The sequence below is a fragment of the Ahaetulla prasina genome, chromosome 1 (genome assembly GCF_028640845.1).
Source record: "Ahaetulla prasina isolate Xishuangbanna chromosome 1, ASM2864084v1, whole genome shotgun sequence".
Classification (NCBI taxonomy): Eukaryota; Metazoa; Chordata; class Lepidosauria; order Squamata; family Colubridae; genus Ahaetulla; species Ahaetulla prasina.
Genome location: NC_080539.1, coordinates 26,709,293 through 26,733,958, shown reverse-complemented (window position 1 = coordinate 26,733,958; position 24,666 = coordinate 26,709,293). Strand labels below are relative to the sequence as shown.

Here is a 24,666-nt window from a genome sequence, read left to right as displayed (position 1 = left end):
CCAGGGCTGGGGCCTGGAGGCATGCCAGGACATTCTTCCGAACTATCAGCGTCCGGCAGGAGATAAGAGGGGCCCGGCTGCAGAGGGAGCGGGCGAGACACAACAGGAGGAAGGAAAATAAGCAAACTTTTCCTTCTTTGTAACTTTCTTCCAGATACTAAAAAGGGACAGCATATGATTCTTTATTCTTGGCTTGGTGGTCCTGATGTTCCTCCAAAAGCATAGTTGACCCTAATCTATTTCTTTTCCTCTGATGGCTTCTTAAAATCTGGTGCCCACAAATGGTCACAGAAATTGTGCACAGGTAGTCCTCAACTTACAACCATTTGTTTAGTGACTGTTTGAAGTGACCACGACACTGAAAAGGGTGACTTCTGACCATTTATCCCATGATGGTTGAAGCATTCCCCACGGTCATGTGACCAAAATTTGGATACTTGGTAACTGGCATGTATTTATGACGGTTGCAGTATCGCAGGGTCATGTGACCAGCTTTTGCGAACTTCTGACAAGCAAAGTTAAATGAGGAAGCCAGCTTCATTTAACAACCATGTTGCTAACTTAATAACTGCAGTAATTGACTTAATAACTGTGGGCACAAAGGTCATAGAATGGGACAAAACACACTTAACAACTGTGTTGCTTAGCAATGGTAATTTGGAGATCAATTGTCATAAGTTGAGGACTATCTGTATGGAGTGGATCTTGAAACTGGACGTTTATGAACAACACCTCCAGTGCCCAAAGATATTGCAGTATATTAACAATAATCTCCTAGACATCTCTTTGGCTATAAAAATTGAATGTTAGTGTTTTATTTTAATTAAATCAAATATTTTGATAAAGTTGAATTCCATACTACATGTACTTTTCCTTTCTTTCAGAGTACACAGTTCCAACAACTCATTAAACAAAGCATAATGAGAATAAGATGCTGAAAGACGGTATGGATTTAAAAGTATACAAAATTGTTAAGACTGCAACAAAGTCCAGAATGCATCCTCCATTTGGCATAAGGTTATAAATAGTGTTAATTTCAGTGTAGAAACTTGAATACATAGTTCAGGGGTGTCAAACTCAATTTCATTCAGGGTCGCATCAGGGTTGTGTTTGAACTTGGGGGGCCGGATGGAGCGTGGCCAGCTTGACATCACTCGTGTCAGGGGCACCTGTGGTGGCCCGAGTGCTCTGCCAGCAAAAACAAGCTCCCAATCTCTGTTTTCGACTGGGACGGCCGCCTGCAATCTTCTGCCAGCTAAAACGCAGCTCGGGAGAGCCTGAGCTCCGTTTTTGCTGGCAGAGGGTTGCAGGAGACCATCCCAGCCGAAAACAGAGATTGGGAGCCTGTTTTCGCTTGCAGAGGCACTGTGGCCTGGTTCTTCGCTGTTTCCAGGGCAGCCCTGCAGGCTAGATGTAAGCACCCACGGGCCAGATGCGGGCCATGGGCCTTGAGTTTGACACCCTTGATGTAGTCTATAAGAGGTTTCTTATAAATTAGCCGTTTACAATACAAGCTTATATGGAGTCAATTCAATATGGATTTTAAAAGCTTATTAAAACATATTCAAAAGTCCATCCTTCAAATGTTTCCAGATTAATACTATTTGAAGTGATTATCAGCCCAGCTGCTGCAGGTCCATCGTATTCTCCTTGCCTGCCTCCGAAAACACTGAGCCAGGCTTCCAGATTGCAATTGCACCGCCCGAATATTCCGTGCCATGATTTCATAATAGTTTAGGATTGCCTGATCTCTGCAAACAAGAAGAAACAACTGTTAACCACTAAGGAATGTTGGTCAAGAGAGCATCAAAGGACATACAAGGCCTGTCCTTCCTCAGAAAAAAACCATAATGGATAAGTCAATGGCCCACAAAGTTGACAATCTAAATTTTGATAGCCTGAAGGAATCATTTGTGAAAAGGCATTAGAAAAACAAATTGATAAGGATAATGCTCTAGAACAGGAGTGTCAAACTCAAGGCCCAGGGGCCGGATCCGGCCCACAGGGTGCTTAGATCTGGCCCGCGGGACTGCCCTGGAAAAGGCAAAGGATCAGCCCGCGATGCCTCTGCCAGTAAAAACGGAATTCAGGAGGGCCACGGGCAGAGGATTGTAGGAAGCCGTTGCAGCTGAAAATGGAGGCCAGGGGCCCGTTTTCACTGGCAGAGCACTCCATAGTGCTCTGCCAGTGGAGTGCCTGCCAGGCCACCACAGGCCCCATCGACACAAGTGATGTTGGACTGGCCATGCCCCCCCTGGCTCCCCAAGGTCAAACACAACCTTGATGCGGCCCTCAATGAAATTGAGTTTGACACCCCTGTTCTAGAACAGCATTTTTTGAACAGGGCAACTTTAAAATATGTTTTAAAGGACGTCATTCCCAGAATTCCTAAGCCAACATGTTGCTTGCCAAGTTTGAAAAACACTGCTGTAGTATTATTATGAACTGAATTCTAATATTTCTAGAGATGTGAGTTTGGATCTCATCCATAAATTGCTTCTATTGAACAATAAAATACAGACCTAGAAAAATAACTGAATGATAAAGAGACTAAAACCTCAGACATTTTATGTGAGTCCGTCCCATTCTGCCTCTGCCCTCCAGCTGCTATGCAATCATAGGATGAATAACAATAAACGAATGTTGACAGGTGAACATTCTTCACACAACATTCTGTGTTTGGACAAATATTTAAGGGCACTCAAGTTATTAACTCAGTAATTCGTTACAATTGTATAAAGATTTTATCAGTGCAAATTACCAGGAAATCCAGAAATGGCATGAACTAAGATTTATTTACTGATCTGGTTATATATTTCTGATCGCAGTTTTTAGCATCAAATACCAACTCTATCCTATTCTTTGTAAGTTCAACCATATTATTTACTTTAACTTAACTCCACTCAGAGTAGACATGACATTTTAAAAAAAAACATATAGAAAAGAGTGTTACACTGAGAGGTAGCATAGAATTACCATTGATATCATGCTCTTCATTTTGAGTTAGTCAAGACACTGTGGAGTTAGTAGATAAAATTGGGGGTGTCAGAAAAAAACAACTCATTGCTGAGATCCAGTTTTCAAGCTACACTATAACAGTCAACCCAACTAAAGGTTCTTCCAATACTCAGTTCACCCATAATGTTAATCCCACATCTGATATACTTTTAGCTGTACATTGTGCAGAACCAGCAGTGACAGCCTAGTTAACAAACCTGGTGTTGTTAACATTATCAGGGCATCCATAAAATCTCTAAAAGGTGTCTAAAAACTCCAAAACTAAGTATTTGCAAAGTATATATATTTTAAACATGCCTTGAAATTTCATAAGACACGAGGCAAGAATTCTGAATTTTCTCCACAATTTAATAATATTCTTGCAAATAACACCGTGGAGGTACAGTTCTATAGGAAGATCAAACCAAATATGGTTTAATACAATGCAAAATCAACCTACAAGGGTATTCTCCAACCTGGTGCTCCCAAGAGGCAATTTCCAGCTATGTTGATTAGAGAATTATGTAAGTCAGATACTGTATCTAGCTGGCACCTGGTTGGGGCTGACTGCCCTGTAAATATCATTAATGGCAGAGAAGCGTGTCTGAATTTCAAGAAAGCCCTGTGTTCATAAGGGAAATTTAAGACGATCAAGGGATGGGAGCTAGAAAGATTTTTATTTCCTTCTCTTTTTCCAAGAGCCTAAAAAATGCCAACGGTTAGAAGTAGGAACATCTGAGAAAAATGGACTACGTTTTGCAATTTGTTGGGCAATGCAATGGTGGGCAAAAGAAGTCAACCAGCATCCCTAAATGAATAAAAGACCTATGTTGTTTTTCAGCACAATCCAAAGGAATTTGGTCAATGCACACATTTTGTTTCTCCTGTAGTGCTGCTATCACAGAAAACAAGAGAGAAGACAACTTTTGCATGCATATTAATTAACCTGTTAAAGAGCTGGGTTGTTCCATGCAGGCAATCTCTGTGTGTGTTAATGAACTCCAAGCAGATCAGACAAAAAAAAAAAGACAAATTTTACCTTGATGGTTTTTATCTTCAGTTACAAATCAGAGCAACTGTCATATCACTAGTAGATGGGAAGAACATTAGGAATAAAGGGTTTATAAGCTGAAATGATAATCACATTCAGGCTACTTCAGAGGGACCACTAAGCTGACGGTTAGTTCCCTGTTAACATGTAGCTGTCCTTGAAAACACAAGACTGGGAAACATTATCTCACAATTATTTCCATTAAATACATTTCAAACGAGATTCACTCCTCCAACCACATTCCTCTTACGCAGGTAGTCCTCGACTTACAACTGATTTACAACGATTCATTCATTTAGCAACCATTTAAAGTTACAAGTGTCCTGAAAACAGTGACTTATACCCAGCCCTCCCACTTACGACCATTGTTGCATCTTATGGTCATGTGATCAAAATTCTGGCGCTTTGCAGCCAATATATGGATTTATGACAGCTACAATATCCTTCAGTCATGTGATTGCCATCTGCGACTTTCCCAGCCGGCAAGCAAAGTAAAATGGGAGAAGAGAAGGTCTTCTCAGGGTGCCGTCCGCCAAACAATGTCGGCTGGCGGCCCCCAGGGGCAGAGCCTTCTCTGTAGGAGCTCCTATGCTCTGGAACGAACTTCCTCCTGGACTACGTCAAATGCCTGATCTTCGGACCTTTCGCCGTGAGCTGAAAACGCACTTATTTATTCAAGCGGGACTGGCTTAATATTTTTAAATTTTTAACTGGGTTTTTATTATTTTAGGGTTCATAATTTTAAATTTTTAAATGTTGGCCATTTTTTTCTAATATGCTCGGTTTTAAATTGTTGTTTTAATTGTATATTTTTGTGTTTTTTTAATCTTTTGGCTGTACACCGCCCTGAGTCCTTTGGGAGAAAGGCGGTATAAAAATTTAATAAATAAATAAATAAATAAATAAAAGCCAGATCTGCTTAATGACCATATGATTCTCTTTAGCTGCAGTGATTCCTTTAACAACTATGGCAAACAAGGTCATAAAATCGGGTGCAACTGACTTAACCGTACTTAGCAATGGATATTCTGGATAGTCAATTGTGGTTGCAATGGTCGTAAGTGTGAAAAACAGTCATAAGTCACTTTTTTCAGTGCCATTGTAACTTTGAACAGTTACTAAATGAACTGTTGTAAGTTGAGGACGACCTGTAGAGTTGGCTTTGATCCTTTGGGAATAAGTAGCAGTTTGGAAACATGATCACTTTTTACAAGAGGAGCTTGAGGGATGGCAATAAAGAAAGTTTGTTTTCACTAGATTGCCTGCAGAAATGGATTGTGTCCTGCATGCCAGGTTTTTGCAGGAGGCCAAAATGAACATGGTATGAATGAAGTACAATGGTGGATATGTATGCATGTATATATATATATATATATAGGTCTTTGGTTGTTCGGGTTTTCTCCCGTGTAAAATTGGAAGTGTCTTGGCGACGTTTCGACGAAGTCTCATTCGTCATCTTCAGGCTTCAGCTTCGTGCTTCTGGGAGCAATGTGTGATTGCAGCTGTTTCTTCCTTTTTAACTGCTAGTGGGGGTTTGAACCGATTGGGTGGGAGCTGGGCTGTGCTCTGATTGGATGGGTTTTTTTTTGTGCTGATTGGCTGGGGGTGTGTCCTGTTTGGGTGGGGGCTTGGTTGTGCTCAGATTAGTCTGAGTTGCAGGGGGATTTGAGCTGGTGAGCTGCACTGCTGCTGTTGGCTTCGTGGTCGTGCTACATCTTCATAGTGGGTGTCAGTCTGCTGCATGTATGGATTGGAGGGGTTTGAAATGGCTAATGTTGCAGCTGCGGTCTGGCTTCTGGTCCTTGGTCATGCTTCCTGATCAGTGTGGGTTTGGGTCTGCTTTCTGGGTGGATGTGTGGTGGTGACTTCCTGTGTGGACCTCGTGAGTGTGGGTCTGGTGTCATTCCTCGTGTTAAGGACTCGTTTGTCAATAAAGGCGGGTTTCCAAATGGCTGGTAGGCGGGAGGTATCATCTCGTTTGTTCATGCTGTGTGGGCGTTTTTCTATCTCGATGGCTTCTCTGATTATTCTGTTGTTAAAGTGTTCAGTTTTGGCGATAGTTCTGGAACCAACTTCTTCCCTGGTCCAACACCTTAAAGCCACAGGACATGATATTGACTTTAAAAAGACCAGAACTATCGCCAAAACTGAACACTTTAACAACAGAATAATCAGAGAAGCCATCGAGATGGAAAACGCCCACACAGCATGAACAAACGAGATGATACCTCCCGCCTACCAGCCATTTGGAAACCCGCCCTTATTGACAAACGAGTCCCTAACACGAGGAATGACACCAGACCCACACTCACGAGGTCCACACAGGATGTCACCACCACACATCCACCCAGAAAGAAGACCCAAACCCACACTGATCAGGAAGCACGACCAAGGACCAGAAGCCAGACCGCAGCTGCAACATTAGCCATTTCAAACCCCTCCAATCCATACATGCAGCAGACTGACACCCACTACGAAGATGTAGCATGACCAACACGAAGCCAAACAGCAGCAGTGCAGCTCACCAGCTCAAATACCCCTGCAACTCAGACTAATCCGAGCACAACCAAGCCCCCACCCAAACAGGACACACCCCCAGCCAATCAGAGCACAAAAACTCCCATCCAATCAGAGCACAGCCAAGCTCCCACCCAATCAGTTCAAACCCCCACTAGCAGTTAAAAAGGAAGAAACAGCTGCAATTATACATTGCTCCCAGAAGCACGAAGCTGAAGCCTGAAGATGACGAATGAGACTTCGTCGAAACGTCGCCAAGACACTTCCAATTTTACACGGGAGAAAACCCGAATAACCAAAGACATATATATATATATATATATATATATATATATATATATATATATATATATATATATATATATAGTATAGGTTCCCATCTCACATATGTGCTAGTCGAGTCATTCATGACTCTAGGGGGTGGTGCTCATCTCCGTTTCAAAGCCAAAGAGCCAGCGCAGTCCAGTCTCCATGGTCAGGTGGCCGGCATAACTAAACACCAAAGGTGCACGGAACTCTGTTACTTTCCCACCAAAGGTGATCCCTATTTTTCTACTTGCATTTTTTACGTGCTTTCGAACTGCTAGGTTGGCAGAAGCTGGGACAAGTAACGAGAGCTCACCTCGTTACACGGCACTAGGGATTCGAACCGCTGAACTGCCGACCTTTTGATCTACAAGCTCAGCGTATTAGCCACCGCATCCCTCTCTCTCTCTATGTGGTGTGTGTGTGTGTGTGTGTATACACACATACACACATGCATACACACACTGTAAAAGTTATTTGGAGTGCATCTGCTCTTCTGGAGAAGGAACTTTAAAAAACAGACCTCAAAAACTCCAGTTCGGCCACGAAGCTTGTAAATATTCCAAACAGGTCATTAAAATCATGCATACGTCCAATAAATACTTCTGGTGTGCTGTTCAAGCAAAATTGTTATAGCCAAAAGAAGTTAGGTATTCTAAACAAAATTCATTGTAAGCAGGACTGTCATACTTAGTCTAAAAAAATCTGGAAAAGCAATGAATGCCAGCTAAGAATTAGTATCTTCCGTGCTCTAATCTATGAGTCATCCAGATTTTTTTCACCTCAGATGCAACCACTTTAATTATGGCTCTTCGTTTGCAACCAATATTCAGAAGCAGAATAAGAAAGTGTTACTTGGCGATATTTAGCAAAGGCATTTGGATCCAGAGCATCTATATATTATAAAAACTCTGATTCCTGTAACCTTTAACTGGGTAAAACCTTTTGAACCAAGGTACCTCAAATAAGCTAACTTACAGAATGCATCCAAAATCTGGGACCTGTGACTCCTGTGGAATTGAAATTTGGCATACATCAATCATAAATGTGAAAAACGACCATAAGTCCCTTTTTTCAGTGCCGTTGTAACTTTGAATGGTCACTAAACAAATGGTTGTAAGTCGAGGACTACCAATATGTTAGTTTATACTACAGTTTTCATCTCTTCCCCATTTCAAAGTGAGAAGAAACTGGAATGTGACTTTTCAGCAAGTTTGATCACACTGATTTCTGAGGCTGCGTTACAAGAGATCCCTGCAAAGTCAGAACGAGGATATTGGCAACCTGTCCAAAGCTATAATTTGTCCCTTAGAGTCCCTTGTGTTTGAGAATGGACAACAAAGTTTCCTGCTGTTTTGAGGTGGCACAACAAAGACTCTAGTCTACATTCTTATCCATGCACAAAGTTCTCTAAAGCCCCAACAACTGCCTGATTGCAGGCACCGTTATGGACTGCGGGATGAGAATGGGAAGACCATTCTCTAGAACTCACCTCTCTTCTTGAACAATGATGTCATTGAAAGCATGAGAAAGGCGCTTCAGTTGGCGAATGCCTGTTGAGACCAGCTCCAAATCACAGTCCAGCTGTCTGCCAAGACAAAAAGAGACCGGCAAAGGTGAAGAGTAAATTGGGCCACCAATGAAGACACTTTTCTCTGTCTCCAGTTCGTCCCTCCTCTTTTCAGAACAGGACAATCGTGCCAAACATATTCTCACGATTCATTTGCAGACTACATTACCACAAAATGCAGGAATAGCCATTGGATTTCTGGGGGGGATTCAGCTATTTTTTAAAAAAAGTGCCTTCGAGCTGCTCATGTTCTACACACACATCCCGCGGGAGGGGAGGGGCTTGATGGCAGCCCGCGAAGGGAGCCTCTCTCTCCTGGACTCCCTGCTGAGAGTGCGCAGGCTGCCTGGGGCCTCCTGCACCCCCAAAATAATAAGACACACACACACCCGATAATAAGGCCAAGCCCTTATTTCAGGGTTCAAAAGAAAATAAGACCCTGTCTTATTTTTGGGAAAACACAGTGCTTACCTTCTGACACCAAGAGAAACTGGAGAACCATATGGGCTTCTCAAGGCTGCAGCCCTCATGGATCTCCGGAGAGGCAGGATACTTTTCTTACGCCGACAGGACCCAGACTTCCTGCTGGATGGGGATACAATCTTCGTGCTAGATGTTGGGGTTGAGATGGAAGCCAGCTTCTTCTTTTGGCAAGGGGTCCGAGGAGAGACGTTTGAAGGTTTTGTGGAACTCCTGCTTTTTCCTCTGGGCTCCTTGGCCAATGAAGCTGCTATAGCACGAGAGGGACCTTGGCAGCTCCTTTGCATTTTCTGAAACACAAAGGCAGCTTTTATTGACACTGAGAGAATGGGGATATTCTCCACATTGCAACCTAGCAGTTTGATAAAATCTGAAAGTTTTCAAAAATGTGCAAAACGTATCCACAGGTCATAAAAACCATCTCCTTCTATTATATATATATATATATATATATATATATATATATATATATATATATATATATATATATATATATATATATATATATATATATATATATAATATTTATTATCTATTATCATTATTTTATCAAAATCACTTCAGGTCAGATGGACAGTGTATACGTTTTATAAATAAATACATAAAATTATAATCATTCTATGCACACTCACTGGGGAGTAAGTCTGAGGTTTACTCTCCAGGACAGTGCTTCAGTTGCATGATTGTGGCCGCCATCTTGACTTTTTTGACTCGCTCCCTGTGGATATTGTTATGTCCTCGCAGTTATGTCCTGCCTCAGCCAGGCTTGTTGCCAAGGCAGCAAAAGAAGTGGAAAGTCGTAAGTGCCACTATTGGCTCTCTCTCTGACAGCTCAGCTCGTGAGGAGCTGTCAGAGAGCGCCCGTGTCAGTCAGACGAATTTAGTGGGCACCGAGAAGGCTTGTTGTTGTTGTAGGGTTAGCTGTTATTATTAAAGAGTTATTGCATGCAGCCCTGTCTCCACCTCTCATTGTCTGGTTCTCGGACCAGAACAGATATCCTTGGCCTGGGGCAGAGGTCTGCAAACTTGGCTCTTTTAAGACTTGGGGACTTCAACTCCCAGAGTTGTGAATATGTGAATATTAATGATGTCTGAGAATTTTAAAAAGTTCAATCAGCTTTCTAGGTCGTGGCTACATATCTGCTTAATTCATTAGTTTCTCATGAATCGAACTATATCCGTACCTGTGACATTGTTCCAAATACATTTTTGGCTGTTCTTGTAACCATCTGGAGGTTTGAGCTTTTCTCCTTAGCCTCCAGGCTTTCCCAAGTTGGATTCTCATCAAAATTCATTTTTACTTCTTTTAAAGGCATTCTTTTCCGGAGGGACATCCGCACACTATTCATGTTCACAGAAGACCTTTTCCTGAATCGATCTGGCATGGGACTCTCCTCAAAGTCAGACAGGATCTGATGGCTCCGCCAGCCGATGCTTGATCCCACAGTTTGGAACACAGATGCCATTCTTCCCCAGGGCTGGATTCTCCAAAAGCCTTAAAAGAAAAAAAAATGCCTACTCAAGTTTCTAGTCCATAAGTTCACAACATAGGGGGAAAACTACTTCCTGTTGCTAGTGTCTTTAACGTTATTTAATAGATGCTGGGCAATCTCCTACAAGAACTGTGATGAAATCTTGACTGTCTACCTTTTTGGATAGTGGGGTTATTTAACTTGTCAGAGGCATGCCTGCAAAACGGCTGTCTTAGAGCGGCTAGTCAGTAGTCACTCATTAAGAAGAAATAAATTGAGATTTCTTTCCACAATCCTCTTTATCTACTATCCTCCAATGTATTCCCTAACACCACAACAACCATTCAAGATTTAGTTTTTCTAAAAATTCTTTAGGATTTATTAATATATTTTACCTCATCTTTTGTATGTGTGTACATGCGTGTGATCTCAAGAAAATAAACATATCTAATATTCCTTCTTCCTTCATTTTTCCGCACAAAAACCCTGTGAGGTGACTTGGGCCAAGAGAGAGGGACTGGCCCAAAGTCACTCAGTAGCTTTCATGCCTAAGGGAGGCTTGGAACTCAAACCAGTTTCCAACCCAGCACCTTCACCAAACTGACTCTTGATGGAGATTCTTATAAATAAAGTTAATGCTGAAGGCTGGGATTGCTTTTGAAAGAGGCTAAGATCCCACTTCTCTCTTTTTTCAATTAAAGGACATTTTAAAAAAAAGAAACTCAGCACCTTTGAAATACGTGAAGGGCTGCCATTTGCAAAATTTGCCCTCTGTTGACCAGAGGTACTTAAAGCACTGATTTGGGCAAAACATTGAGATTAAGTATCATTAAGGCAAGCAGTTTTTTAATGCACCAGTTCTAAATTCTTCAATTTGAAAACATTCTGACTTTATGATCTCAGGTTTATCCAAAGTCCAATATAGTAATCATAGCTGATTGTTTTCTTGGAGACATGTCATTATCATTTATATCATTATCATTACCGTTCCTGTCCTAATGTTCCCTTTGACTGTATCCAATTCGTATGGTTATTTCATGCTTATACTTATATATACTGTTGTGTTTGACAAATAAATAAATAATAAATAAATAATATAACTCTGGTTGCATAAGAGGCATAGAATCAAAATCATGTGAAGTAGCGTATTAGTACCGCTTTATAAAGCCTTAGTAAGACCACACTTGGAATACTGCACCCAGTTTTGGTCACCACATTACAAAAAAGATATTGAGACGTTGGAAAAAGTGCAAAGAAGAGCAACAAAGATGATTAAGGGCCTGGAGACATATGACAAACATATGAAGAACGGTTGCAGGAATTGGGTATGGCTAATCTAGAGAAAAGAAGGACTAGGGAGGACATGATAGCAGTATTCCAGTATTTGAGGGACTGCCACAAAGAGGAGGTGGTCAATGTGCCAGGTTCCCCCTAGCCTTCACTTCCTCCCGGAGTTTACCCCAATTCATGTTCATTGCCTCCAACTGCCCCATCCTCTGCAGTTCCCTTCTCCTTTTGCCTTCCATCTTTCCTAACATCAGGGTCTTTTCCACGAATTCTCTCTTCTCAATTTAGCGACCAAAGTATCTGAGCTTCAGCTTCAGGATCTGTCCTTCCAAAGAACAATCAGGTTCTTTTGTCAGATTTCCTTTGATTTGATCTCTTTGCAGTTGGAAGGAGTCTTCTCCAACAACACAAACCAATCTAATCACTACTACTGTTATAATGGAGCTAATAGGATGGGGAAAGGGCCAATCTCGCTTTTCTTCCCATCACTCCAACTCACCTTTTCCGCTTGCTATTTAGCTATGCCACCCCTGCCTTCTTCGGCCAGCTTTCTTCTCCTGCAAGATTTGAAATGAGGCGCCGGCTCTTTCTTCGCCCACCGGATTGGCTGGCGCCTAGCGCTCCTCCTCCCCCCCTCCCCGCCCATAGCACGGAAAAGAGTGGGAGGAAGAAGGAATTGAATGGAGTGAAGGAGGGGGGGGGAACGTTGCTCCGCGCCCGCTGGGAATCTTATCTCACCGATCTCCAGCTGCATTGTTTTTCAAATGCTTGTTTGTGCGCCCAGGGAAGGAACACACTTTATCGGAGACTTCGGAGCAGCAAAAAATTAGGCAGGATACAGTTTAAAAGTTTTTACAAGTTGGCCTTATTTAACAGACACGTGCATTGCTCCTGCCCGGTTCGTTAGATTCTAAACAGCTTAGGTAAGATCTTTGCTGTAAAATAATAATTGGTAATATATAAAAAAGCAAAAACAAATTCAGTCTCTTAAAACTCCTTGCCGCGTAGTGCTGTAAAAAAATGAAGCGTTTTCCCTCCTTGAAGTTCTAAAGGAAAGCAGAATCCCAGCCACCTTAATGGGTGGCGGGGCAGATCAAATGTGTTCAGGAATAGCCTGATAGGAGGGCCTTTAATTGTGTAAGATGGAAAATTCTGAAAACAACAGAAGCTCAGGTTCTGCAATACTTTTAGTATCAATTTTTAGTGGCCAGGATCCAAAAATAGCTCCCCAAAGTTGCGTTGGTTTGCTAAGTTATCTGACTCCAGGCAATTGTATGCTTGGATTGTGCCCTAAGAAATGATGGCTGGAACCAAGGCAGTAACTAATATAAATTTTGTTGATTTGATGTGCAAGTTGGCAGGAGAATTCTGGGTGCTGAAATCCACAGATCTTAAAGTTGTCAACATTGAGAACACTTGTTTATTATATTAAATACACTACTGTTCTTTTGAGATTTTTTTTTCCTTGCTGGATATGATATATAGCAGGCTCTGAGGCAGTAAAGGCCATCAAATGAGGCATCTCTAAGAGGCAGCTGTCTTTTTTAATGAAAAGCAGGTCAATGAGACTTCAGCAATGTTTAATGTAGAACAGGAAGTTCACAGTATTTCTTGTTATAGGAATATTCAAAGACAATATGGAAATATAGCACCAACCCACTCTAGTTTGATTTTGGTAAAGAAGTTATTGCAAAGTTATTACGATGTTGTAAGCTGCTGAGTCACTTAGGAGAGACTAGAAATGCAGAAATGTAATAAATACATTTTAAAAAGTTTAGGATCCTTGACTATACCTTACATCCCAATTAAATATAATAGCTAAAGAAGGAATTAGGTCAGCAAAAAATAGGATGTTATATTGTGATTAACATATATGGTGTGTGTGTGTGTAGCATATTTGTATGTGCATGTATGTGTATAGGTATATATATTTTGAGAGCGAGAATCAGAATTTCATTTTTAATATGTCAGTGTGTTTACAGAAAAAAGTTGACAAAAAAGCTTATCATCTTATCTTAAACTATGTTAAGATAACTACCAAATAAAATATTTCCAGAGAATTCTTTAAAATGACATGTTCAAACTGGGCTGAATAGTATAATCACAAAAACCAAATGGGGAAAAAGCGTAAAGTAAAAGAGCTGCTAAAATTTCCTTCTATTTCCTTCTTTGGCCATAAGGGAGGCAATTATAAGGGATGAATTATACTGGATTGGGCTTGTATTCTTCCATATAACTAGATGACATTAGGAGCATCAAAGTTAATCAAAAGAGTCAAAGGCTTATCTGTGAGCATTTAGTGCAGGTACCTCATCTGGTGACCTTCCCAAGTATTTGTTTATAACACCCATAATCATTAGGTATCATTGCCAAAAACGTAACTCCTCTTCCATTGTGCCAAAAGAAATCTGAACTGTGTTGATTCCAAAATTAACTATCAAAACATTAAACCTTATTGTAGAAAATAACTGTTCAGTATATATGACATTTAATGTGAGATGGCTTAGGCTGAGAGAGAGGGACTGGCCCAAAGTCACACAGCCGATTTTCAGGCCTAAGGCAGTACTAGAGCTTAGTCCAAGTCTCCTAGTTTCTAGTCTTAACTACTAGACCAGTCTGGTCCTATGGATTGAATGGATGCCCTGCACACTGCAATCTCAGGAAAAGGTATTTTTGGTTTAAGCCAGGGATGTCAAACTCAAGGCCTGCAGGCCAGATCCAGCCTGCAGGGTGCTTAGATCTGGCCTGCGGGGCTGCCCTAGAAACAGTGAAGGACCGGCCCATGGTGCCTCTGCCAGCAAAAACAGAGCTCGGGAAGGCTGTGTTTTGGCCCGCCAGTGGATCTGGCAGCAGATTTGGACAGTGAGGAGGTTGGGGGGGAACATGGGCCAGTCCTGGAGTCTGGGGAAAGGCTCTGATGAGGGCTCTGCGTTGGAGGCAGAGTGGGGGCCAGGGCTGTATGCCAGTTATCAGCTGCCTTTGGAGTCAGACATCAGTGAGGCAGATGAACAGCTAGAGCCTGTTCCCAGTGTGTGCATGTGCAGAGTTGCCAGATGAAGGGAACAGCTAAAGAACAAGGGTTGACTTGGGAGTAAGGCCACAGGTGAACAATGAATGGCTCCTCCCAGAGGAAATAAAAGTGGAGCGAAAGGGGAGTGGAATTTGCAGGAAACAATTGGTTCATTACTACATTCTTGCCAAATATTGCAGCGTCTGAAAGGTATCGGCCTGGCCACTCTCCAAGCCTGATAAAGGTCGGTAATTGTGAACTATCTTGAAAGACTGTGGGAGAAGAAAGACTTTGCTGTAGAGAAATTCACTGTAAATTAAATAAAAGGGTTTTTCGTCGGGACGAGGACTCGGCTTCGTGTTTTGGGGAAGCACAGGTCAGAACAGGCTGTGCGTGGCCCTCCCAAACTCCGTTTTCACTGGCAAAGCGCTGGAGCTACCACAGGTGCCGACATGAGTGACATTGAGCTGGCCACGCCCACCCTGACCACACACACCAACCCTCCGAGGTCAAACACAACCCTGATGCAGCCCTCCATGAAATTGAGTTTGACACCCCGGGTTTAAGGGATCACAGAGAAGTTATGTGCACTCCCTCTGCACTGACAAATCTTAAACTTGAAATCTAAAACACATACACAGTCCAACCATTTTCCTTTTAGTTTTTCTATTGCCTTTACCATTAAATAGTCATTTAAAATCAATTGCAACTTTCCTTTCCTTTTCAAAAGTCACTGATGAAGTTTTCTTGGAAACCCAGAGCTTGAACTCTTACTGTAAAGATACTTTTTCCTCATAGTTAACATAATTACTTTGGCTTTCAATATAAAATACGTTTCTTTTCTTTTGTCATGCAAAAATAATCATGTGATTTCAAGCACAATGAGCAGGTTTGGAAATTTGAGATGTTTGTAGCTGAAAGTCCTGGTTTATTTTTTTTAACAGAATAATTGCTGTGGTCCCCCAAGGTTATAAAATCCTTTTTGGACTAAACAGGGGAGGTGAAAAAGATACCTGCAGATGCTAAATGGCCAACCTCTGTCTTAAGGTATTTGTAGAAATGGAATTGTCACATCTTATATCAACCTTTCGAATCTAGTACCCTCCAAATGTGTTCCCCAATGACTGCCGAGGAATTCTGGGAGTTGTAGTTTCAATAAACTTGGTGGACACCACCAGGAGAAGGATGTCTTATCCCATCAGTAAAAAGACAGACTTTATGTACCCTCAGGCAGAACCCGTCAATCTGTAAACTATTGCATGTGCTGCTACCATTCTATAAATAATACAAAAAAGTAATAAAATGGATTAATGTTTTACTTGAGAGTCACAAAGGTAGGTATGAAATTCAGATGTTTATTCTGCTTGCTTTCAAAGACTTAAGAACTTTTTTTAAAGCAGTTATCAAAAGGTATAAATTCAAGAAATATTAATTAGGGCAGAAATTATTAAGAAAAAGAATGTTAGTTGCATTTGAAAATGCAAATAATTTTAACAAAACAATCCAGAAATTGACATATATATATATATGTATATATTTGTTTTCTTAGGTTTTCACGGGTATATGTATGCAGGTTTTGGTTTGTTCGGGTCTTTTCCCGTGTAAGATTGTAAGTATTTAGGCAACGTTTCGATGAGATCCCACTCATCATCTTCAGGCTTTGGCTTTGTTCTTATGTGAGCAAATAAGAACATAAGAACATAACATTGCTCACATAAGAACAAAGCCAAAGCCTGAAGATGATGAGTGAGATCTCATCGAAACGTTGCCTAAATACTTCCAATCTTACACGGGAAAAGACCCGAACAAACCAAAACCTGCATGTATATATTTGCACAGGCTTTAATCATAGACTTGCATTCATAGATGGGGGGTGGAATATACACACACACAAAGAGATGGGATACTGTTTGTTTTTAATTTATTGTAGCTAAATTTCTAGCAAAATGAGCAAATGTATTTCAATAGGCTTGCCCACACACACACACCACTGAGCCACAGTGGCTGCAGGTCTTTTCAAACATTTTTAGATGGCCAGGTGTGCCTCAGATAAGGATTGTTGCAACAGATATTCAGAGAAATGGGAAATCCCCTTCACATTCCAGTATTGCATGACTCAGCAATCTTTTCAGGTACTTTTACGGAAGAAAATAAAAATAGTTTTATGTCTGCAGTCCACAAATGTCTCAAGATACCTCACTGATCTCAAGGGAACCTTTAATTAGGAAAACGGGACACTTTTTTTTTTATTTGGGGGAGTGGGGGTGGCTTGAAGGGAGCACACATGAATAGGCAAAAATAGGTTACAAAATGTGGGCCGTGACCAGGGGTGAAATTCAAAAATTTTCCCTACCGGTTCTGTGGGCGTGGCTTGGTGGACAAGGCAGGAGAAAGATATTGCAAAATCTCCATTCCCACCCCACTCTGGGGCCAGCCAGAGGTGGTATTTGACGGTTTTCCAAACTACCCAAAATTTCCACTACCGGTTCTCCAGAACCTGTTAGAACCTGCTGGATTTCACTCCAGGCCATGACCATTCTGGGTGCTGGGTGGACTGCAAAAATTGTGGACCTGAAAGGGCACAGCTGTCCACATCTGGATTAGAATGAGAAAAGAAAAAATAAGGAAGATGCATATGGGTGGAAAGTGAAATTACGGATGGTCCTCACTTAACAATCAGTTGTTAAGCGACTGCTCAAAGTTACGACAGATGTAATTCCTGGCTCAATTATGATCAAAAGTAAAGGACTACCTGTATCTCTCTCTCACTGAGAGATATAAGGATAAATTAATAGCATCCACCTGCCTTTTAAAAAGCATATAACTTACCATTTTCCTCTGGGTAGAATAAAAGAAAAAAACACTTTGGATATCCCCAAGAGAAACAGAAGTCTCAAGTTTTATGCAACACTTTCTGATGTCTACAAACCAAAAATTCTGATTGTATCTTTAGCCCTGGCTTAAAAATGGTCCAATTTGAAAGTTGTCAGCATCCGGAGATGTCCTTTGTTTTATTTTTTCGTTGAAATCTTGTGTCCGTTGGGTCAAAGCCTCTTTCCTTAGCTCCAAACACTGCCCAAGAAGGAGTCAATGCTACATAGTCAGCAGATGTGAATGTTTTAATTCCTCCACTTTGTTCATATTCATGAACCAATTCTTGAAAGCGATCATAGTCAATCCAGGTGTGCCATTTTCCTTCGATCTTGAACTAAAGGAAAAAGCAGACATATGATTGTGATAATAGAGGGTGGGTTGTGTTTTTTTTTTTTTTTTAAAGAAGGGGCTTGCTCTAAAGATGTTTACTATAATATACTGATTCAGTCAAAACTCTGAAACAACACACTCAGCCGGTTTTCTCCAAGCTGGTCACTCTCCATATGTAAGATTTCAATCCCGAGAATTCCTCAGCTATTCTAAGAATTCTAGGAGGTAAAATCCACACATCTGGAAAGAGTGGAGAAAGCTGTACTGAAAAATAATATTGGTTTCTTGTTTGGATTAGTGTGCTATATGAGCCCAGCCATTTTTTTTTCTTCAAAAAAACCATAATTAAACAAATCTTTCTTTAGTTTGATGTGTGATCTAGCCAAGTTTACTGAAGGTAACTTTGGTATGATAGATAGCCTTAAAGCAGTGCTATGAGTACTAAGACTTCTACTCAGTGGTGAAATCCCTTTTTTTTTACTAACGGCTCTGTGTGCGTGGCTTGGTGGGTGTGGCAGGGTAAGGATCCTGAAAAATCTCCATTCACCATTGTTAAGTGGATACACTGCAGTTGATAAGTGGATACACTGCAGTTGATAAGTTAGTAACCCAGTTGTTAAGTGAATGTGGCTTCCCCGTTGACTTCGCTTGTCAGAAGATTTAAAAACGAGATCACATGATCTAAGGACACAGCAATGGTCCTAAATATGGACCAGTTGCCAAACATCTGAATTTTGATATTATATATATATATATATATATATATATATATATATATATATATATAGGTCTTTGGTTGTTCGGGTTTTCTCCCGTGTAAGATTGGAAGTATATATATATATATTTGTTGAAATATATTTGTATGAAATATATATATATATATTTGTTTTCTGAGGTTTTCACGGGTGTTTGTATATAGGTCTTTGGTTGTTCGGGTTTTCTCCCATGTAAAATTGGAAGTGTCTTGGCGACGTTTCGACGAAGTCTCATTCGTCATCTTCAGGCTTCAGCTTCGTGCTTCTGGGAGCAATGTGTGATCGCAGCTGTTTCTTCCTTTTAACTGCTAGTGGGGGTTTGAACGTCGCCAAGACACTTCCAATTCTAAGACGCTGAACTTGTCCATCGAAGGTCGGTAGTTCAGCTGTTTGAATCCCTAGTGCTGCGTAACGGGGTGAGCTCCCGTTACTTGTCTCAGCTTCTGCCAACCTAGCATTTTGACATCGCGTAAAAAATGCAAGTAGAAAAATAGGAACCACCTTTGGTGGGAAGGTAACAGCGTTCTGTGCACCTTTGGCATTTAGTCACAGAGACATCTTTGGACAGCGCTGGCTCTTTGGCTTTGAAACAGAGATGAGCACCGCCCCCTAGAGTCGAGAACGACTAGCACATATGTGCGAGGGGAACCTTTACCCTTACCCTATAACATATGATCATGGGGATGCTCCAAAGGTCTTTAACTGTGAAAAACAGTCCTAAGTCACTTTTTTTCAGTGCTGCAACTTTGAACAGTCACTAAACGAACTGTTATAAGTTGAAGACTATCTGTAGAGTTGAAAAAGAGAGTCTACAATGCTAATAATACATATTTCAATCTTCCTAAACCAGAAGTTTCGGGAAAAGACCCGAAGAGGCTTAGAATTACCTTCTTGTGGGCAATGAGGAGGCAGTTGGAGTGCTCGTGTTCGCTAGCAATTTCATAGTCTGGGAGGAGGTCAGCCAGTTCTTGCACAAAGCGCTTCACTTCTTCATGCCAAGGGACGTTGGCCATGGTGAGGTTGCTGGCTGAACTTTCCCCACAGTAAGTCACACCCTGTTAAAGAAACATTTATTTAAGATTAGAGCCCTAGACTTCTCTCACATTCATTTTTTCAATTTTTTTTTCAAGGAAAAAATGCTAGTGCAGTAACGTCAGAGGAAATGCTAGTGTAGTAACGTCAGAGGTGGTACTCAGCTGGTTTGGACCGGTTTAGGCGAATCGGTAGCGGAAATTGCACCCACCCGTTCCAGCTCTATGCCATCCTATTTTAGACACATTTCTGAGGCCGGGCGCGTGTGCAGAAGGCGCAGGTGAGAGCAAAGCGCATGGGTGGAAGGCCAGGTGTATGTGCAGAAGGCGTGCGCACGGGGCAAACCGGTGCAAAATGTGAAACCCACCGCTGAGTAACGTTACAAATTACTCAAAGAGAAGGATTTTCATAGCAAAACCAGAAAGAAAGTAGGATTGCTTTCTCTCTGCCAGAACAAGATCAACCATAAACAGCCACAAGAATAGCAGCTGCTGAAAAACAACATTGGATGCTGCTGTTTCTAACGGGGATCAGCAATCTGATGGCTGCAACAACCATAAATAGTGTCAGGTGAACTACCTCTCCCAGCATCCCACAGTCATAACAGGCTTAGAAACTCATTGTTTCTGTTCCTGTAGAGGTCCTTCCACATTTTAAATTAATTACATGTCAGTACGAAGAATCATTTCTCATATCAGGCTTACAATCGTATAAGTACATGATAAAATAGAAGAAAAAAGGGCTGGAGAAGAAAAAGGTAAAGAGCAATGAGGGTAATTCTTGACTTATGGGACTGAAGTTAAAGACAGATTCCAAAAAAGCTACTTATGATCTAGCAAAGCCGGCTGGGGAATTCCGGGAGTTGAAGTCTGCCAGGCTTAAAATTGCCAAGGTTGGAGACCTCTGATCTAGATTCAAACTTCTGCTGGCCAGGCCCTCCTGCAGTCATGTGACCACATTTTAGGAACTCAGCAACTGGCCCACATTGCTTGGCATTTGCAGTGGCTCCCAGTCATGGGACTATGATTTATGTTGTTGCGGTAAAGAGGCATTCACTTCTGGTTTCCAGCAAAAAAACAAAACACACCCCATAGTGAACAATGGGTTTGCTTTATGACCGCCACTTTCACTTTACCACCACCACAACAAACAAACAAAAAAGGTCATAAAACCGGGCAGGGTCAAATGGTGACCCACTTAAAGACTTTCACAATTTGTGACCATAATTGGGGGCTCAATTATAGTTGTTCAGTCGAAGACTACCTGTATCAGAATATCGTATCTTTAATATTGCACTGACCTAAGAATGATCGTTCAGCTCAACATGGGAAGGACTTCAAATTGGATAGAAAATGAAAGTGCAGGTTGGCCCTGTTCTTTTTCTACCTGATCTCCATAGATTCAGCTGGAAACCTTGAAAGGTCCAAGCAGATAGTCCCAAGAACCTTACAAGCAGGGCATGAAAGCAATTGTCTGTCCTCAGCAAGTAGTGCTGCCTCTGAACAAGTACTCTATCATGATGGCTAACGTTCTTTCCGCCATGAATTCATAGGCTACTCGGCAAAGCCTCTTTTAATTCAGAGTTAGTCATGTAGAAGGTAGAACAAGGGAAAAGACAGTGGAGGTATTTAGCCGCTTCTATCCAGTTCGAGTGAACCAGTAGCGGCGGCTGCGGGAGACTCCGCCCACCCACCCGGATGTCATCATGTCCCGTTTTTGATGCTCTGTGCATGCGCAGAAGGTCCTGCACATGCGCAGAGGTGTCATGCGCACACTCCCATTTGTGAACCAGTAGCTAAGGTAAGTGAATACCACCCCTGGGGAAAGGGGACAGATTGAGTCACACGGAATATAGAATAAGGGGGCAGGTTATAGACTTCAAATAGACATTTTGAAAAGCAAAATATGCCCTAAAATTATTTGTGGAAGTAGTTGGAGCCAGGCCTAGTCAAATTTGCCATTTATCATACATAAAACATTTGCCAAGGAACACACGAAAGGTCAAGTGTGGGAGGCAAGAAAGGCCCACCCTAACAATCAACAGCTCACCTTAACCTCTATGAAATCTGGCTTGCCAAGAGACACCAAGTCTGAATAAGCTTTCAGCTCCTCCACATTCCAAGCCTTCACCAGGGTTAATCTGTATACGGTGCGCTGATGCTAAAAAAAATGGTGGGAGAGAGCAGTTTTCAATTACAACATGCAATAGTAAACACAAATAAAAGGATATGAATAGGACTGTACATCTGGATACACAGTGTGAGACAGAAATCACATAACTGGTGCCGAATTTAGCATCAAGTTTTCAACTGAAAAGAACACTAAGCCAATCAATCTGAATATGGATTTATTTTACCTATGACGGTTCACTGTAATCTGAACTTTTGACTCAAAAGAATGTAATTGATAAATTTTTTAATGATGTGATGAATCACACAAAAGATCCACAGTTATTTCAGTGCCAAGGGGGAACCAAACATAACTTGAATGCCATACCTTTTCAGCTAAGGCTTGCAAGCTGTCTAGAAACCGCTGCCAAAAGTCTTTAAAGAGAGGTCGATCAATCTTCTTCAGACTATCTTTGGTGCTGGCATCCACACTGACATACAGCTGCGTGACAGGCTGGAGATTCCTGTGTGTGAGGCAACAGTGGGAGCTCTGAAATGGAATGTTGCTATTACAAGTTTTTTACGAAAAAGAAGTTAAAACGGCAGCTGCTCTGAGTTCCAGGTTATTTCCAAGAGCATGTGTGACATTGAGGTCCAAAGCAGGGCAGTGTGGCTATACAAAGCTAACTTCGGGCATCTAGCATAATAGAGAATAAATTAAAAATGTAAACCTTGAGGTCACGGGTACCCTCCAAAATCTTTATTGTGCTCCTCGGTTTCTCCAAACCTGACTATCAATTTACAATTTTTAGAGAGACAGACAGGTAAAATTTTTAATTAAGGAAATAATCATACTAACACAGTAGTGGGTTTCAAATCCTGCCGCTACCGGTTCGCTATCGGTAGTGTGCGGGCACACACACTCACTTTGCGAGCGCGTGGCATTCTGCACATGCACAAAAGCTTCTGCACATGCACAGAACATTTTTGATGACATCTGGGCAGGTGGGCGGAGCCTCCCGCCGCTGCTATTACTGATTCGCACGAACCGGGAACAACCCACCATTGTACCAACTGTATTTAATTGCTTTAATTTTAAGTTCACTCAAAGTCAATTATTGTCCAAGCTCCAGCCATTACTGTATCTCTGGCCTGCCTACTTCTCACAATAAATCTCTCAGCACACTATCCCAATTGTAGGCTGAAGTAACAGAATAACAGAGCTAAAAGGTACCTTGGAGGCAGTGGTGGGTTGCTACTGGTTCGCATCGGATCAGGTGAAACAGTAGTGGTGGCAGCAGGAGGCTCCGCCCACCCACCCAGACGCTTCTGCGCAGAAGCACTGCATGCGCAAGCACACACAAGCAAACTGGTAGCGACGGGTTTTGAAACCTGCCCCTGCTTGGAGGTCTCTTTTAGTCCAACCTCCTCTTCAGACAGGAAACCTGATTTGATTTGAGACAAATGGCTATTCAGTCTCTTTGCAGCACCAACAAATGGGAAGGAAGAGGTACAACTTCTTAGGATCATCACCTAATTTCCTCTGGAAACTGCGCATTTGTAACCAAAAAACTTGAAATATTGTGATGATGCAGCAGCTTCAGGAACTGATTGATCTGGGGGTACATGATTGGCTCCCCAACAAGAGACAGTGCACAATGCTTGGCCTCCATCCCTTCTCTGAAGCGGTCATCTCTCACGCCAGGGACTCCTAAAAACAGAATAAAGTCATTTCCAATCAGACTGGTGAGAATAGTTTGCAGCAGAAAGGAACAATTCAGGGCCAGAAGACTGCAGGCAACCCATCTCCCCCTCTCTGCATTCCTTTTGTGGCTCCAGAGCTCCTGAAGCACATGTAGTCCTCAACTTACGACCACAATTGATCCCCAAATTTCTGCAGCTAAGTAAAACAGTTGTTAAGTGAATTTTGCCCCGTTGTTATGACCTTTCTTGCCACTGTTATTAAGTAAATAACTACAGCTGTTGTTAGCATGGTTATTAAGAGAATTTGTCTTCCCTATTAACTTTGCTCATCAGAAGGTAACAAAAGGTGATTATATGACCGAGATACTGCAATCGTCGTAAATATGAATCAGCTGTCAAGAGTCTGAATTTTGGTCATCTGACCGTAGGGATGCAGCAATGGTCATAAGTGTGAAAAAAGATCATATGTCACTTTTTTCAGTACCGTTGTAACTTTGAGTGATCACTAAATGAATTGCTGTAAATCGAGGACTATCCGTAGAACAATATTTTTAATCCTTTCTATGGTGATGTTTGGCAGTTAAAGGATAATCTAAATGCCTTAAACTTTTCAGATGCTTAAGGAACCATTAAACCTCCCCAAACAGGCCCAAATATTTAGTTCCTCCCATGAGCTACTCTCTCTGTGGCTCTTGGAAGTCAAGATATGTTAGAACAGCAATTTCTGGCTGCAAGAATTTCGTTCCTTAATATTCTAATCTCCATTGATGAAAGTGAGGCCCACCTCCAAGAATACATAAAGGAGTATTAAGAAATCAATTAGTTACACTAAATAAGGTCATTTCTTTTCATTGAAGTAGAAATAGTATTTTTTTTAAAAAAAATTAAACTACAATTAAAGAAGAAAGATTTAAAAAAATTAATCTAAAGGTGTATGTCATAACATGATTTAAAAGTGCATTACAGATTTTCTAGTTAATTGTGACAAACACTTTGGATGCTCAGCACATTTATAGCTGTTTGCAGCATCCCACAGTCATATCACCATGATTTACAATGTTTTTGATAGAAATTGGCTTTTACTTCTGGTTTCCTAAGAGACCGCCCATTGAGAGCAATGGGTTTGCTTAATGACCATGGCACTCGCTTTACACTGCTGCAAACAATGTAAAA

The 24,666-nt window shown here is 41.5% G+C and overlaps 2 protein-coding genes across 6 annotated transcripts in view; both read right to left on the bottom strand.

Moving 5' to 3' along the window:
- Positions 1 to 748: 748 nt before the first annotated feature.
- PIMREG (PICALM interacting mitotic regulator) lies at positions 749 to 12,263 on the bottom strand. The gene is made up of 5 exons (XM_058164514.1): positions 12,180 to 12,263; positions 10,106 to 10,416; positions 8,913 to 9,211; positions 8,364 to 8,459; positions 749 to 1,751 (listed from the first exon to the last, which is right to left on the bottom strand). Exons 2-5 carry the CDS (start codon positions 10,385 to 10,387, stop codon positions 1,601 to 1,603), a joined length of 828 nt encoding a protein of 275 aa, XP_058020497.1. The 5' UTR covers positions 10,388 to 10,416; positions 12,180 to 12,263; the 3' UTR covers positions 749 to 1,600.
- Positions 12,264 to 13,625: 1,362 nt separating this feature from the next.
- Positions 13,626 to 24,666, bottom strand: part of LOC131188874 (S-adenosyl-L-methionine-dependent tRNA 4-demethylwyosine synthase TYW1-like) — a 35,065-nt gene continuing 24,024 nt past the window's right edge. For 4 of the 5 annotated variants that reach the window (XM_058164505.1, XM_058164503.1, XM_058164504.1 and 1 more), the window contains exons 12-16: positions 23,323 to 23,500; positions 22,178 to 22,313; positions 21,731 to 21,841; positions 19,537 to 19,704; positions 16,595 to 17,898 (exon numbers count right to left, since the gene is read on the bottom strand). In XM_058164505.1, the coding sequence (XP_058020488.1) occupies positions 17,677 to 17,898; positions 19,537 to 19,704; positions 21,731 to 21,841; positions 22,178 to 22,313; positions 23,323 to 23,500 (815 nt within the window). In that variant the 3' untranslated portion in view covers positions 16,595 to 17,676. Of the gene's footprint in view, positions 15,966 to 16,594; positions 17,899 to 19,536; positions 19,705 to 21,730; positions 21,842 to 22,177; positions 22,314 to 23,322; positions 23,501 to 24,666 lie in introns of those variants that run through there. The other variant, XR_009152859.1, reaches the window with a different exon arrangement.